Source organism: Nematolebias whitei, chromosome 12 (genome assembly GCF_014905685.2).
Source record: "Nematolebias whitei isolate Nwh7 chromosome 12, NemWhi1, whole genome shotgun sequence".
Lineage (NCBI taxonomy): Eukaryota > Metazoa > Chordata > Actinopteri > Cyprinodontiformes > Rivulidae > Nematolebias > Nematolebias whitei.
The window spans coordinates 14,782,347-14,793,981 of NC_056509.1; the positions used below are offsets into that span (position 1 = coordinate 14,782,347).

The 11,635-nt window shown below is 40.0% G+C and overlaps 1 protein-coding gene across 1 annotated transcript in view; it reads right to left on the reverse strand.

Moving 5' to 3' along the window:
• LOC119418760 (zinc finger protein 292) overlaps positions 1-5,841 on the reverse strand; it is a gene marked incomplete at its 3' end in the record, with an annotated part of 51,847 nt that extends 46,006 nt beyond the window's left edge. Inside the window, 1 exon segment of the mRNA XM_037686096.1 lies at positions 5,680-5,841. Within this exon segment, the coding sequence (XP_037542024.1) occupies positions 5,680-5,841 (162 nt within the window).
• Between the last annotated feature and the right edge of the window lie 5,794 nt (positions 5,842-11,635).

An 11,635-nucleotide genomic window follows, 5' to 3' on the forward strand; every position in this document is an offset into this window, starting at 1 on the left:
TACCAAACTGAATTGTCGATGCTGACTGACTGAATAAAGTTTGAAAAAAAAAAAAAAAAAAACTCTGCAGCGTGAGCTGAACAGAGCGAGGGGGGCGGAGGAAGAAAAGCAGTGTTTTCAAAGCAAAATAAGTACATTTTACAAATGACCGACGCAGCGAAAACTGTTCGACCCAAGTCCTCCACAGTGTGGGAGAACTTCACAAAGATAAAAAATGAGAAACATGTCGCTTTGAAAATCGCCGACACGACACGGGGGAACCACGGAGATGAAACGTAAACATGTCGGAGTCACGAGGAGCTGCAGCTGATATGTCTCACTCCCAACTCATGTTGCAGGTGAGTCTCTACAATTTAACATTGTTCTGTTTCCAAGAGAGAACACGTAACGTCAGTCTGTCTGTAGCTGAAGCTGCTTGTTTCTTATCTGATTAATGACGGTGATGAAGAATGTGTTACTTTTTATTTAATTTAATTGGTACAAGCAGTGTTTAAATGTGATTTATAAATAAATCTAACACAAAGATAATTTAATGATTAAGCTTCAACTTTTACTTCGCTGGCAAAGGAGACGATACTGCAGTATGGCAGGGTGAATTGCATTTAAACAGGAATTAAAGTAATTTATTACATCTACTCAAATGTGTGTAATTAAGTATTTTATGTGTGTGTGTTTAATTGCTCTTTTAGCTACTTTTGCCTGAACCTAACACTGTAAGTGAAACAAGGCATTTCTTGAGTTGCTGTAAATTATGCTATAATACATATTTACTCATTCCAGAAAACAACAACAAACAGAAACAGCCTTCATGATGGACAGACACCATGGACACCACAGCAGCAGTTGTCTTCACTGAAAGCATCCTGAACATGATCATCACTGACATGAGGCCTCTGTCGATGGTTGAAGACGAAGGCTTCACTACAATGATCCACACTTTTAATCCAAGTTACAATAATCCACACTTTTAATCCAGGTTACAATGATCCACACTTTTAATCCAAGTTACAATAATCCACACTTTTAATCCAGGTTACAATAATCCACACTTTTAATCCAGGTTACAATATTCCACACTTTTAATCCAGGTTACACTCTTCCCTCAAGGACACATTTTACAAAGTAGCTACATATTGTGTAGGTATAAAGACACATTTGTAAATATTTTTGTGTACATTTATTTTTTTAAGCTATGTGACTAACTTATTTTTTATTATTCAATATTTTACCAACAGAATAGTCAAATAGCAACCTGTTTTTTATGTGAATTGCTATGTCAGTCAAATGTTCAATTTTGGAATAAAGGGGTGGAAATAAAAACTTTTTTTTTTTGGCAGATTCATCGATTAATCGAAAAAATAATTGACGGATGAATTGATTATTGAAATAATCGTTAGTTGCAGCCCTACATTTGATAACTTTACGGTGATTATAGAGAAATGACTGACATCATTGTTGCAGTATGGCAACACTGACGGGAGCTCCGCTTTGACCAATCTTGTTTTGTTCTTGTTGTTTTTGTTTTAACAATTTTTTTGTGCCTACATTGCACTCCAGCCTCCTTCCAGCTGTGGCCTGTCATGGCGGCCGTCTCCATGATCCTCCATCTGCCCGCACGGACGGAACACTGCAGACCCGTTGGGCTCGGCGGGGAAACCCCAAATGTTCTGTGTCTGCTGGACCCGGTTCTGGAGAGCAGTCGTCATCCATTCCCGCGGACGTTATTAGCATCATGCTGCTAACAGGACCTGCTAACGCTGCTAACAAGACCACACCACTAACCGAACCTCATTGCTAACAGTACCATGGTGTTAACAGGAACATGTTGCTAAGATAACCTCACTGCCAATAGGACCATGCTGCTGTAGATGTATTTCACCTTTGGCACCTTGTCTTTGTATTTTTTTTTTTTGCATGCTTTGGTATTTCTTCTTGTTTTTTTGTTTTTTGGAGGGACAAGTCGAGACAGTTCTTCTCATCCTCAGCACTTCATATGTTGACCTTGTGTTGACTTGCATATGACAAACCAAACCCAATAGCAGAGGATAGATAATGTGAATGCAAGTTAGGAAGACTGTTTCAAGACTTCAAGTGTTAAAACAGGTTTAAAAGTAGCTGTTTACTTAAGATTCTTGGGGGGGGGGGACACACAAAGATAAAAAAAAAAAAAGTTCAGCCATTATAGCAGCTATCGGCATTAGCCTGCCCCTCCCATTATTATTATCAGCAATAGCCAAAATTTCTATATTGGTCGGGCTGTAGTGGACACACATCCTACATCCCAGCATCCATCAATATGTGCAGCATCAGACTCATCATCAAGCTCAAATTATTACAGAGTGGCTGGAGGAGCCTGCAGCCATAACACAGCTGTCTGTTGTTTTGAATATCAGACAAAGAGGTCTGGTTCTTTTAATCATCTATACAAAATTTGAGCAAGAACAATGCTAATGCTAAAAAATGCTGTGCAAGTTTTTCAAAGCTTGCTAAATGGTATGGTATGGTATAAAGTTTATTCATTTTAAAAAAGTACAAAACAATTCCATAACAATATAAAAAAAAGATAAAAAAGATTTAAAATGAAAGGCAGCAGAAAGAAGAAAAAATCTTATTATATCTGCCCCTTTTTTCAAACAATTATTTCAATCATAATAATTTTCAAGTAACAGAACAAAATTAATAACTCTTTCTAATTTTCCTAATTTTTCTAATTCTAATACAAAACACACACGAAGCTACTTCATATATACTTTTTTAACAATTCAGCTTTGATCTTTTTCTTAAATGTACACATTGACTTGGCATTTTTTACATCACTCTCTAGACCATTCCACAATCCAACTCCTTGGATTGAGGTAGACCTTCCCTTCAGACTAGTTCTGAATTTTGGTTTGACAAATATTTCTATCCCCTTAAGATTATAACAACTTTGTCTTTTAACAAAATTTATTTGGATATTTAATGGTAATGTGTTATTTTGAGCCCTATATATAACTGATAAAATACTATTATCTACCAAATCATGGAACTTTAATAACTTCAGTTGATAAAATAATATGCTTGATGGGTGACTGTAATGCTTTCTGGTGATAATTCTTACTGCTTTTTTTCTGTAAAATAAAAATAGGCTTTGTAAATGTTTTACATGCTTTCCCCCAAACATCAATGCAATAGATTAAATGTGGAACAATGATTGTGTTATACAACATGTACAGAGCTTTATCATTTAATAATTCCCTGACTTTGTATAGTACTGCAATAGATTTAGCTATTTTTGTTCTTACAGAATTTATGTGATTTTTCCATGTTAGCTGTTCATCAATGATTACACCCAAAAATTTCATCTCATTAACTCTACAAATCTCAACACCCTCAATTTTAAATGGGTCGTCAACAGTTCTCTTTTCGTTACTAAATATCATGTATTTAGTTTTATCTAAATTTAATGATAATTTATTAATTTTAAACCAAGTTTGTATTTTATCAAATTCTGTCTTCATCAATTCCAACATCTGTTTTACATCTTTACTCAAACAAAAAAATGTGGTGTCATCTGCAAAAAGGACTCATTTGAGGAGTCCTGATACATTCACTAAGTCATTCACATATAAAATAAATAACTTTGGTCCAAGTACAGAGCCTTGAGGAACTCCACAAGTGATATTGCACAGGTCAGATCTTACACCATTTATTTGTACAAACTGTTTCCTATCTTTTAAATAGCTAGATACCCCGTGTAATGCTGGTCCTCTTATACCATATTTATTTAATTTTTTAAGGAGAATATTGTGGTCAATAGTATCGAATGTTTTTTTTTAAATCAACAAAAATACTAACAATACTGTTTTTGATCGACAGCAGTAGTTATTTGTTCTATTATTTCCATGAGAGCCATTGATGTAGAATTTTTTGCTCTAAACCCATACTGGCTACTAATTAGAATGTTTTGTTTAGTAATAAATTTATCTAATCTGGTCACAAATAGTTTTTCTAGAATTTTTGAAAACTGTGGTAATAAGGATATTGGTCTATAATTATTGAACACACATTTATCACCATTTTTAAAGAGAGGAACTACCTTTGCTACTTTCATATTGTCTGGAAATATTCCTTTTGAAAATGATAAATTACAAATATATGTAAACGGCTCGATAACATAACTCAGTATGTCCTTTACAAACATCATATCCATGTCCACCCAGTCTTTTGATTTCTTATCTGTAAGATTTTTTACTACATTCATTATTTCTTCTTTGTCAGTTCCATTAAGAAAAATACTGTTGTCACAACCTATAACTGAATGGTTCACATTATTGTCTACTTTTGGTATTTTAGCTGCAAGGCTTGATCCAACGTTCACAAAATAATGATTAAATCCATTTACAATTTCATTTTCATCATGGATTTCATTGTCATCCTTCAAAAAATATTGTGAAATACCTGTTTTTGCTTTATGACTTTTTAGAACACTATTTATTACTCGCCATGTAGCTTTCATATCATCACATCACCATTACTTTTATTTAATAAATCACTATAATATTCCTTCTTGTGTTTCCTTATAATCGCTACTAATTTATTTTTATACTTCTTATATTTCTCTTCAGCCTCTTGTGTTCTCAATTTCAAGAAACATACAAATAATTATTTTTTTTACAAGCACTTCTCAACCCTTTCGTCATCCATGGTTGGTCAACAACATTTCTCTTTGTATAATTATTTTGCACACAATTCTTTTCATACAGAGCTCCATAAATAATAACATAACAAAAACACAATCAAATCTAAACGTGTTGTAATAAACTATTAGTTTGGGAGTCACTTGTAGATGTGCAACAGAATAATATTTATGTTTAGAACTTTAAAACAAACAAAAAAATAAATAGAAAAAAAAAAAAGACATGTGTGAGCCACACAAAAACTGTAAAAATACGGTTAAAAATATAGGATAAAAAATTTAAAGTGCCAACAAAATTGAAACAATGATGCTGGATCCTTGGGGATCATCCACCACGCACAGAGCCAGGCCCGGCGAACATGTTGTGATGAAACGTTTCATTCAGCACGTACACCCCACAAGTCGACAAATCACAATGCTGCTCCACCATGTCTCCTTACCGTCATTAAAAGGTCCCGTGTGACAACAAGTACACTATAACCTGAGTCGTTTCGAAAGCCCGAGGGCTAAATAATAATATATATATATTTTTTTTTTTCTTTTTTTTTTTTAAACAACAACTGCTGAACAACATGGACAGAAGCTAACAGGCTAACAGAGAACTAACTGCTCAGGTACAAGCGGTCATCGTGGACATGAGAAATAAATGTTAGCACCAAAATGAAAACAAGTCAAGAAACGAACTACTGAAAAAAGCCTTTTGACTACAAAAAGTCGACGACTACCGATCATTTCCCGACATGAGCAGCTTTACGCTAGCACATGCTAGTAAAATCATGTCAACATGGTGAGTGGAGAGCACTGGTGAACGGTAATAAATCTGATTACATTGTATTTTCACATACATGCATCGATTTTTAAAATGCTTATTTAAATATTGAGAATCAGAAAAAACGGCGCTCGGATCTTAAAGAGGACTTTTAGGCGAATAGTCCAGCAGCAGATTCTGCTCATAAGTTAGCGATTAGCTTGTTGTGTGCTAAAGGCTAAATATAGCTCACCGTGCAGAACTGCTGGCAGTACTCCGAGGAGGACTGGACTGCAGAACCGGTACCGTCTCTCAGCGCAGCTTGTAAGTCTTCCAACCGTTTCCTGAGTTCCACGGTCGTTTCACGAATACTGTCCACAGGACAAGAGTCCTGCTCGGCCTCCTCATCCGCCATCTCCTCACCCTACTCCGGCGCGTACTACTCGAACGTCATGACGTCACGGTAACGTGTGACGCCAAGATTTGGTATTACAAAAGAAAAAAATCAATTCAATTAATTAAGTTTATTTAATTCACAACAGAAGCCGTCTCAGGACATTGGACATAAGCATTCACGTACATAAAAATCAGTTATAACAATATTTATCTAATGAGCCAGCAGAATGATTCGAGTTTTCAATTCGTCGCAGTCTCCCATCCTAAGCGAGTACAGAAGTATATTAGTGACATTTAAAGAAAATCCCCGTGAGGGACTAAGTTCTTCTTCAGATGTAATTATAAAATTCAATAACTTCCTGTAAAGTTGTCAGTTTTTATAAGAGAGTTTAGCATGGAACATGTAGAAGTGATATAATCTACATTTTTGTACTGGGTATACTGTGTTTAAAAACCAAAGTACACCAGTCAGTGTAATCGTCAATTTATTTTGATTTTTAAGCGTATTGAACATTTCAAAATTGATCGTTATCTTTATCTTTTTGTCAGTTCAGAATAAAGGGACGAGACAGCCCCTGGTTTACTCCAGAGCTAGCTGACCTCCTGCACAGGAGAGATCATCTTTGGGCTGCAGCGAGAAAATCTGACTCAGACAATGATTGGTTGAGTTTTCGACAGATGAGGAATAAATGTACAACTGCCGTCAAAGCAGCAAAACACAACTATTTCTTATCTCAGACAAAAAAAAAAAAAAACAACTAAATGACCCTAACAGATTCTGGAAAACCATCAAATCTCTCTCAGGCACCCCCCAATCATCTGACCTCCCATCACAACTTCTCATTAACTCTGTTCCTGTGTCAAATAAGCACGAGATCCTGAACTGTTTCAACAAACGTTTTGTTGCTTCTATTTCTTTATTTGACACAGTTACTAATGGAAAATCAGCCACTTCACTTAATAACCAAACTTCTACAAATCAAATCCCTCCTACAAGTCAATCCTCAGCTAATCACACCTTCTCTTTTTCTCCATTCTCAGTCAGTGAGGTTAATAAACTGTTAAAAGATCTTGATCCTAAAAAATCTGCAGGACCAGATGAACTTCCACCTTATTTTTTAAGGCTCGCTGCTCATATCATCACAGTCCCTGTGACCCACATCTTTAATCTCTCCATAAACCAAAACTCCATCCCAGACGCTTGGAAAACAGCCTTTGTTCTTCCTTTGCTGAAGGGAGGTGACCCCACCTCACTAAACAACTATCGACCAATTTCTAAACTCTGCATTTTAGCCAAGGTTCTAGAAAAACTGATAAACTCTCAAATCAAAAATTACCTGGACTCATTTAACATCTTACCTCGCCTTCAATCTGGTTTCAGGAAACAACACAGCACAACCACTGCTTCACTGAAGGTTCTTAATGACATTGTTGAAGCACTGGATGCTAAGGATTATTGTGCTGCACTTTTCTTAGACCTGTCTAAAGCTTTTGACACTGTGGATCATAACATCTTGTGTCATAAGCTCTCAGAAATCGGTTTCTCAGAACACACCATTGGTTGGTTCTCTAACTATCTCTCAGACCGCAGGCAATGTGTTCAACGTAATGGTACTTCCTCCAGTTATTTAACAGTCAACAATGGTGTAGCACAAGGTTCAGTCTTAGGACCCACCCTCTTTACAATCTACATACATAATGTAGGTAAAAACATCCCTAGTGCATCCATACATTTCTATGCTGTTGACACAGTTGTCTATTGTTGAGCTAAAACTGTTGATAAGGCTTTCCAGCTTTTGAAATCTGCATTCAACAACATCCAGACAGATTTGTTCTGCCTCAAACTTGTCCTAAATGCCGACAAAACCAAAGGGACGCTTTTTTCAAATAGGAAGTTGGTCCCAGCTGCTCTTCCTCCGATTTTATCCTCAAATGGTGTTCCGATTGAGTTTGTTGATTCCTATAAATATTTGGGGATCTTGGTCGACTCGCATCTCTCTTTTAAGCTTCATGTGGAAAACTTGGTAAAGAAACTGAAAGTTAAACTGGGTTTCTTTTTCAGAAACAGATCCTGTCTAAACCTAAATGCTAGAAAACGCCTTGTATTTGTGACTTTCCTTCCCTCCATTGATTACAATTCAATTCAGTTTATTTATATAGCGCCAAATCACAACAAAATTGTCTCAGGGCACTTTACAGAAACATTCACATACATAAAAGCCAATTAGTAAAGTTCTCTATCTAAGGAATCCAGCAGACAAGATGAATCTTGCCTTCGTTGCAGTCTCCCATCCTGAGCAAGCACAGTGGCAACAGTGGAAAGGAAAAACTCTCTTTTAAAAGGAAGAAACCTCCAGCAGAACCAAGCTCAGGACAAGCGGCCATCTACTTTGACAGGCTGGTTGAGAGGACAGGAAAGAGAGACAAACGAACACAGAATGGTAGGTCCAGGTATAGGTCCAGGTGTATCTGAAAGACAAAAAAACACATGTTAAGGATAGAAAAAATAATTACAAATACAAAACAGGTTGAGCAGAGTAAGTAAAGACAGAAGTAGAGTGAAAATTGTGGTCAGTTTGTCCTCCAGCAGTCCAAGCCTATAGCAGCATAACTAAGGGACAGCTCAGGAAACCCAAGCTGACCCTGTCATAACGCGGGGAACCTAGATTTGTACGAGACCATAAAGGACAAAATACGGTTTAGAAAAAGATTACAGTGTTTATTATATACAGTGCTATTTACAGGTGGTCCTCTCTTCGGAAGATCCTGGGAAAAGGAGTTGGTTCAGTGAAGGTCCACTTGTAGGATTGTACACAGAGAATGAACGCTTGTATCTCTCTTACAGATGGAAGCGCCGGTGCTAAACACGGATAGGCAGGTGAACTGGCGTGTGGTTGGAAGGCGAGGCACAGGGAGCAGGAACCAGAGACAACGGGGGTTCCAGAACAGGACAGGACTTGAGGAAGCAGGATGACAAAATGGGTACAATGCTCCAGCGATGAGTCACACTGGACTGCAGCCTTAAATAGTAGAGGAGTCTCTTGGGTGGATGGACGACAGCTGGTGGTAATCAGCGGCCATCTTGGAGGAGGAGCTGCAGGCAGTGGGACTCTTACAGTACCCCCCCTCCCCAAGAGTCGCCCCCAGGCGACCTGAGGCGCTTCTCAGGGTGAGCGCTGAAGAATGCCGTGATGAGGCTTGGGTCTAAGATAAAAGACCGAGGGATCCATGATCTTTCTTCAGGTCCATAACCCTCCTAGTCCACTAGGTATTGGAAACCCCACCCTCGGCGTCGCACGTCCAGGATGGTCCTGACACCGAAGGCCGGGTGGTTGTCAATTAACCGGGCGGGTGGAGGGAGGTCGGCCGGAGGGCACAAGGGATTCACTGTTACAGGTTTAATCTGATAGATGTGGAAGGTTGGATGGATCTTCATCGAGCTGGGGAGTTGAAGACGTACGGCAGAGGGATTATGATTTTAATGATGGGAAATGGACCGATGAACCGGGGCGCCAACTTCCTGGGTGTGTCCTTGAGGTGGATGTCCCTGGTGGAAAGCCACACCCTTTGACCCACCTGGTAAGATGGAGCTGGGGCACGGTGACGATTAGCAAATCTCTTGTTTTGGGCTGCAGTCCGTGTAAGTGCTGCCTTAGCTTGTCGCCAGATTCGTCGACATCGGCGAAAATGGTGTTGAACCGATGGAACAGAAACGTTGGTCTCTTGGCTGGGGAACAAGGGAGGGATATAGCCAATGGAGACCTTGAAAGGGGACATACCTGTGACTGATGACTTATGGGTGTTATGGGCATACTCCACCCACACCAGGTGCTGGCTCCAGGCCGAGGGGTTTCTCTCGACGATGCAACAAAGAGTGGTCTCCAGTTCCTGATTACAGCGCTCAGCCTGGCCATTAGATTGCGGATGGTACCCTGATGTGAGACTGGAGGATGCCCCTAAAGTTTTGCAGAAGGCTCGCCAGACCTGGGAAACAAATTGTGGACCACGGTCCGAGACCACATCAGAGGGTATACCATGTATTCTGAAGACGTGCTGAATCAACAACTGGGTGGTCTCAAATGCAGATGGCAGCTTAGACAGGGGAACAAAATGAGCCACTTTGGAGGACCTGTCGATGATGGTTAAGATGGTGGTGTTTCCCTCGCTGGAGGGTAGACCCGTGATGAAGTCCACCGAGATGTGAGACCAGGGACGGCTAGGAGTGGGCAGAGGTTGTAGCAGGCCGGCAGGAGGTTGGTTACCGGTCTTATTGCGTGCACAGGTGGGGCAGGCTGCTACGAACCCTTTCACATCTTCGGCGAGGGTGGGCCACCAGAAATGTCTCCTTGTAAGAGAGAGCATGCGAGAAGTGCCAGGGTTACAAGAAAACTTGTGGGTGTGTATCCAATTCAGTACCTTAGCCCTTGAGTTGAGAGTTTAATAAAATGTTGTTTTTCTGACTATTTAACCTGTGATATAAAGAGTTTTTGGTGCATGTTGTTGTGAGTCACCCAGAGGACTGAAGAGGAGGCTTGGCCCGCCTCCTCCCGCACGCTATCTTGAGGTTTTCTCACCCTAGCTTCTCACGCTCTTGCGCTATCTAGAGGTTTTTAAGCTTCTCACGCTCTCACGCTATCTCGAGGGTTTTCACAGACTTTAAGTCCAGGTGGGCATGTTTTGTTTACTGGGAGATGTTCCCACGTAATGCAGAGAGTATTAAAGTGTAACACTCAGAATAAGAGCTGGAGTCTGCTGTGGATCCTGATCCGATGCCCAGCCAATTGATGTTACCTTTCTACTCGGACTGAAAAGGCTCCCCAGTCGGTGTCACGGTAAGGGGCTTTACATCAGTACTTAATGTACTTGTGCTTTGCTTCGCTGTATCTGTGGCAGTTTAATAAATTACACTTATTATTCTAGCAGAAACAGCCTGTGAGTGTTTATTCATTGCTCCGATCATTCCCCGAACCTGTACTTTGTTTAAAATAATTTCATAAAACATTTTCTGGCGTCATGAATAGGATATCAGGGAGGCTGAGCAATGTTGAAAACAAAAAAGGAAAAAGAGATTAAAGTTGAGAAAAATGTTGTACCGGGATGGGAAGAAGCCCCATTCCAGTTGTTAGCGTTGTGTTTGAGAGGTGGAGGGCGGCACCCCGAGCCTTGGAACGATTCTCTGAAAGCAGATAGTCCGGGTGATGTTTTGATCGCGTTGCGGGCAAGAGAGGTCAGAAAGACAGGGCTACAGTGTCGCATGTGAGTGTGTGCAACTGCTTGGAAAATACTGCATGGGGAGAATCAGGCAGAAAAATAACACAAGCATTGAATCAGAAACAGGCGCTCGAGGAGGCGCGAGAAACCTATTCAGAGATGAAGAATCAGAAGCAGGTGCTCGAGGAGGCGCGAGAAACCTATTCAGAGACAAAGAATCAGAAGCAGGCGCTCGAGGAGGCGCGAGCTGAACAGAATGACTGATGTGGCTTTTGTTGCTCATTTGGGAACTGGATGGGATCCGTCGAGTTGGGACGGTAACATCTGGGGAGACGAGGAGGTTGCTTACTTGTCTAAATATATATAAACAACAGACTGCACAACCCACAGATGCTTGGGTAGCTAGGCTGTTGGATAAAGGTGGAGGTCAGATAGGAGTGAATTCAGCGTATCGACAGGGAGTCAGAGCTTTGCAAGACTCGAGACCTTTGTTTGAAGTTTATGCAGAGGCAGTCTGACAGATGTTTCCTGGAGCATCGGATTGGCCTGATTTACAGAGGCATTGGGTGACCTTAGGGGGATGCGAGCAGAGATTGGTTCGA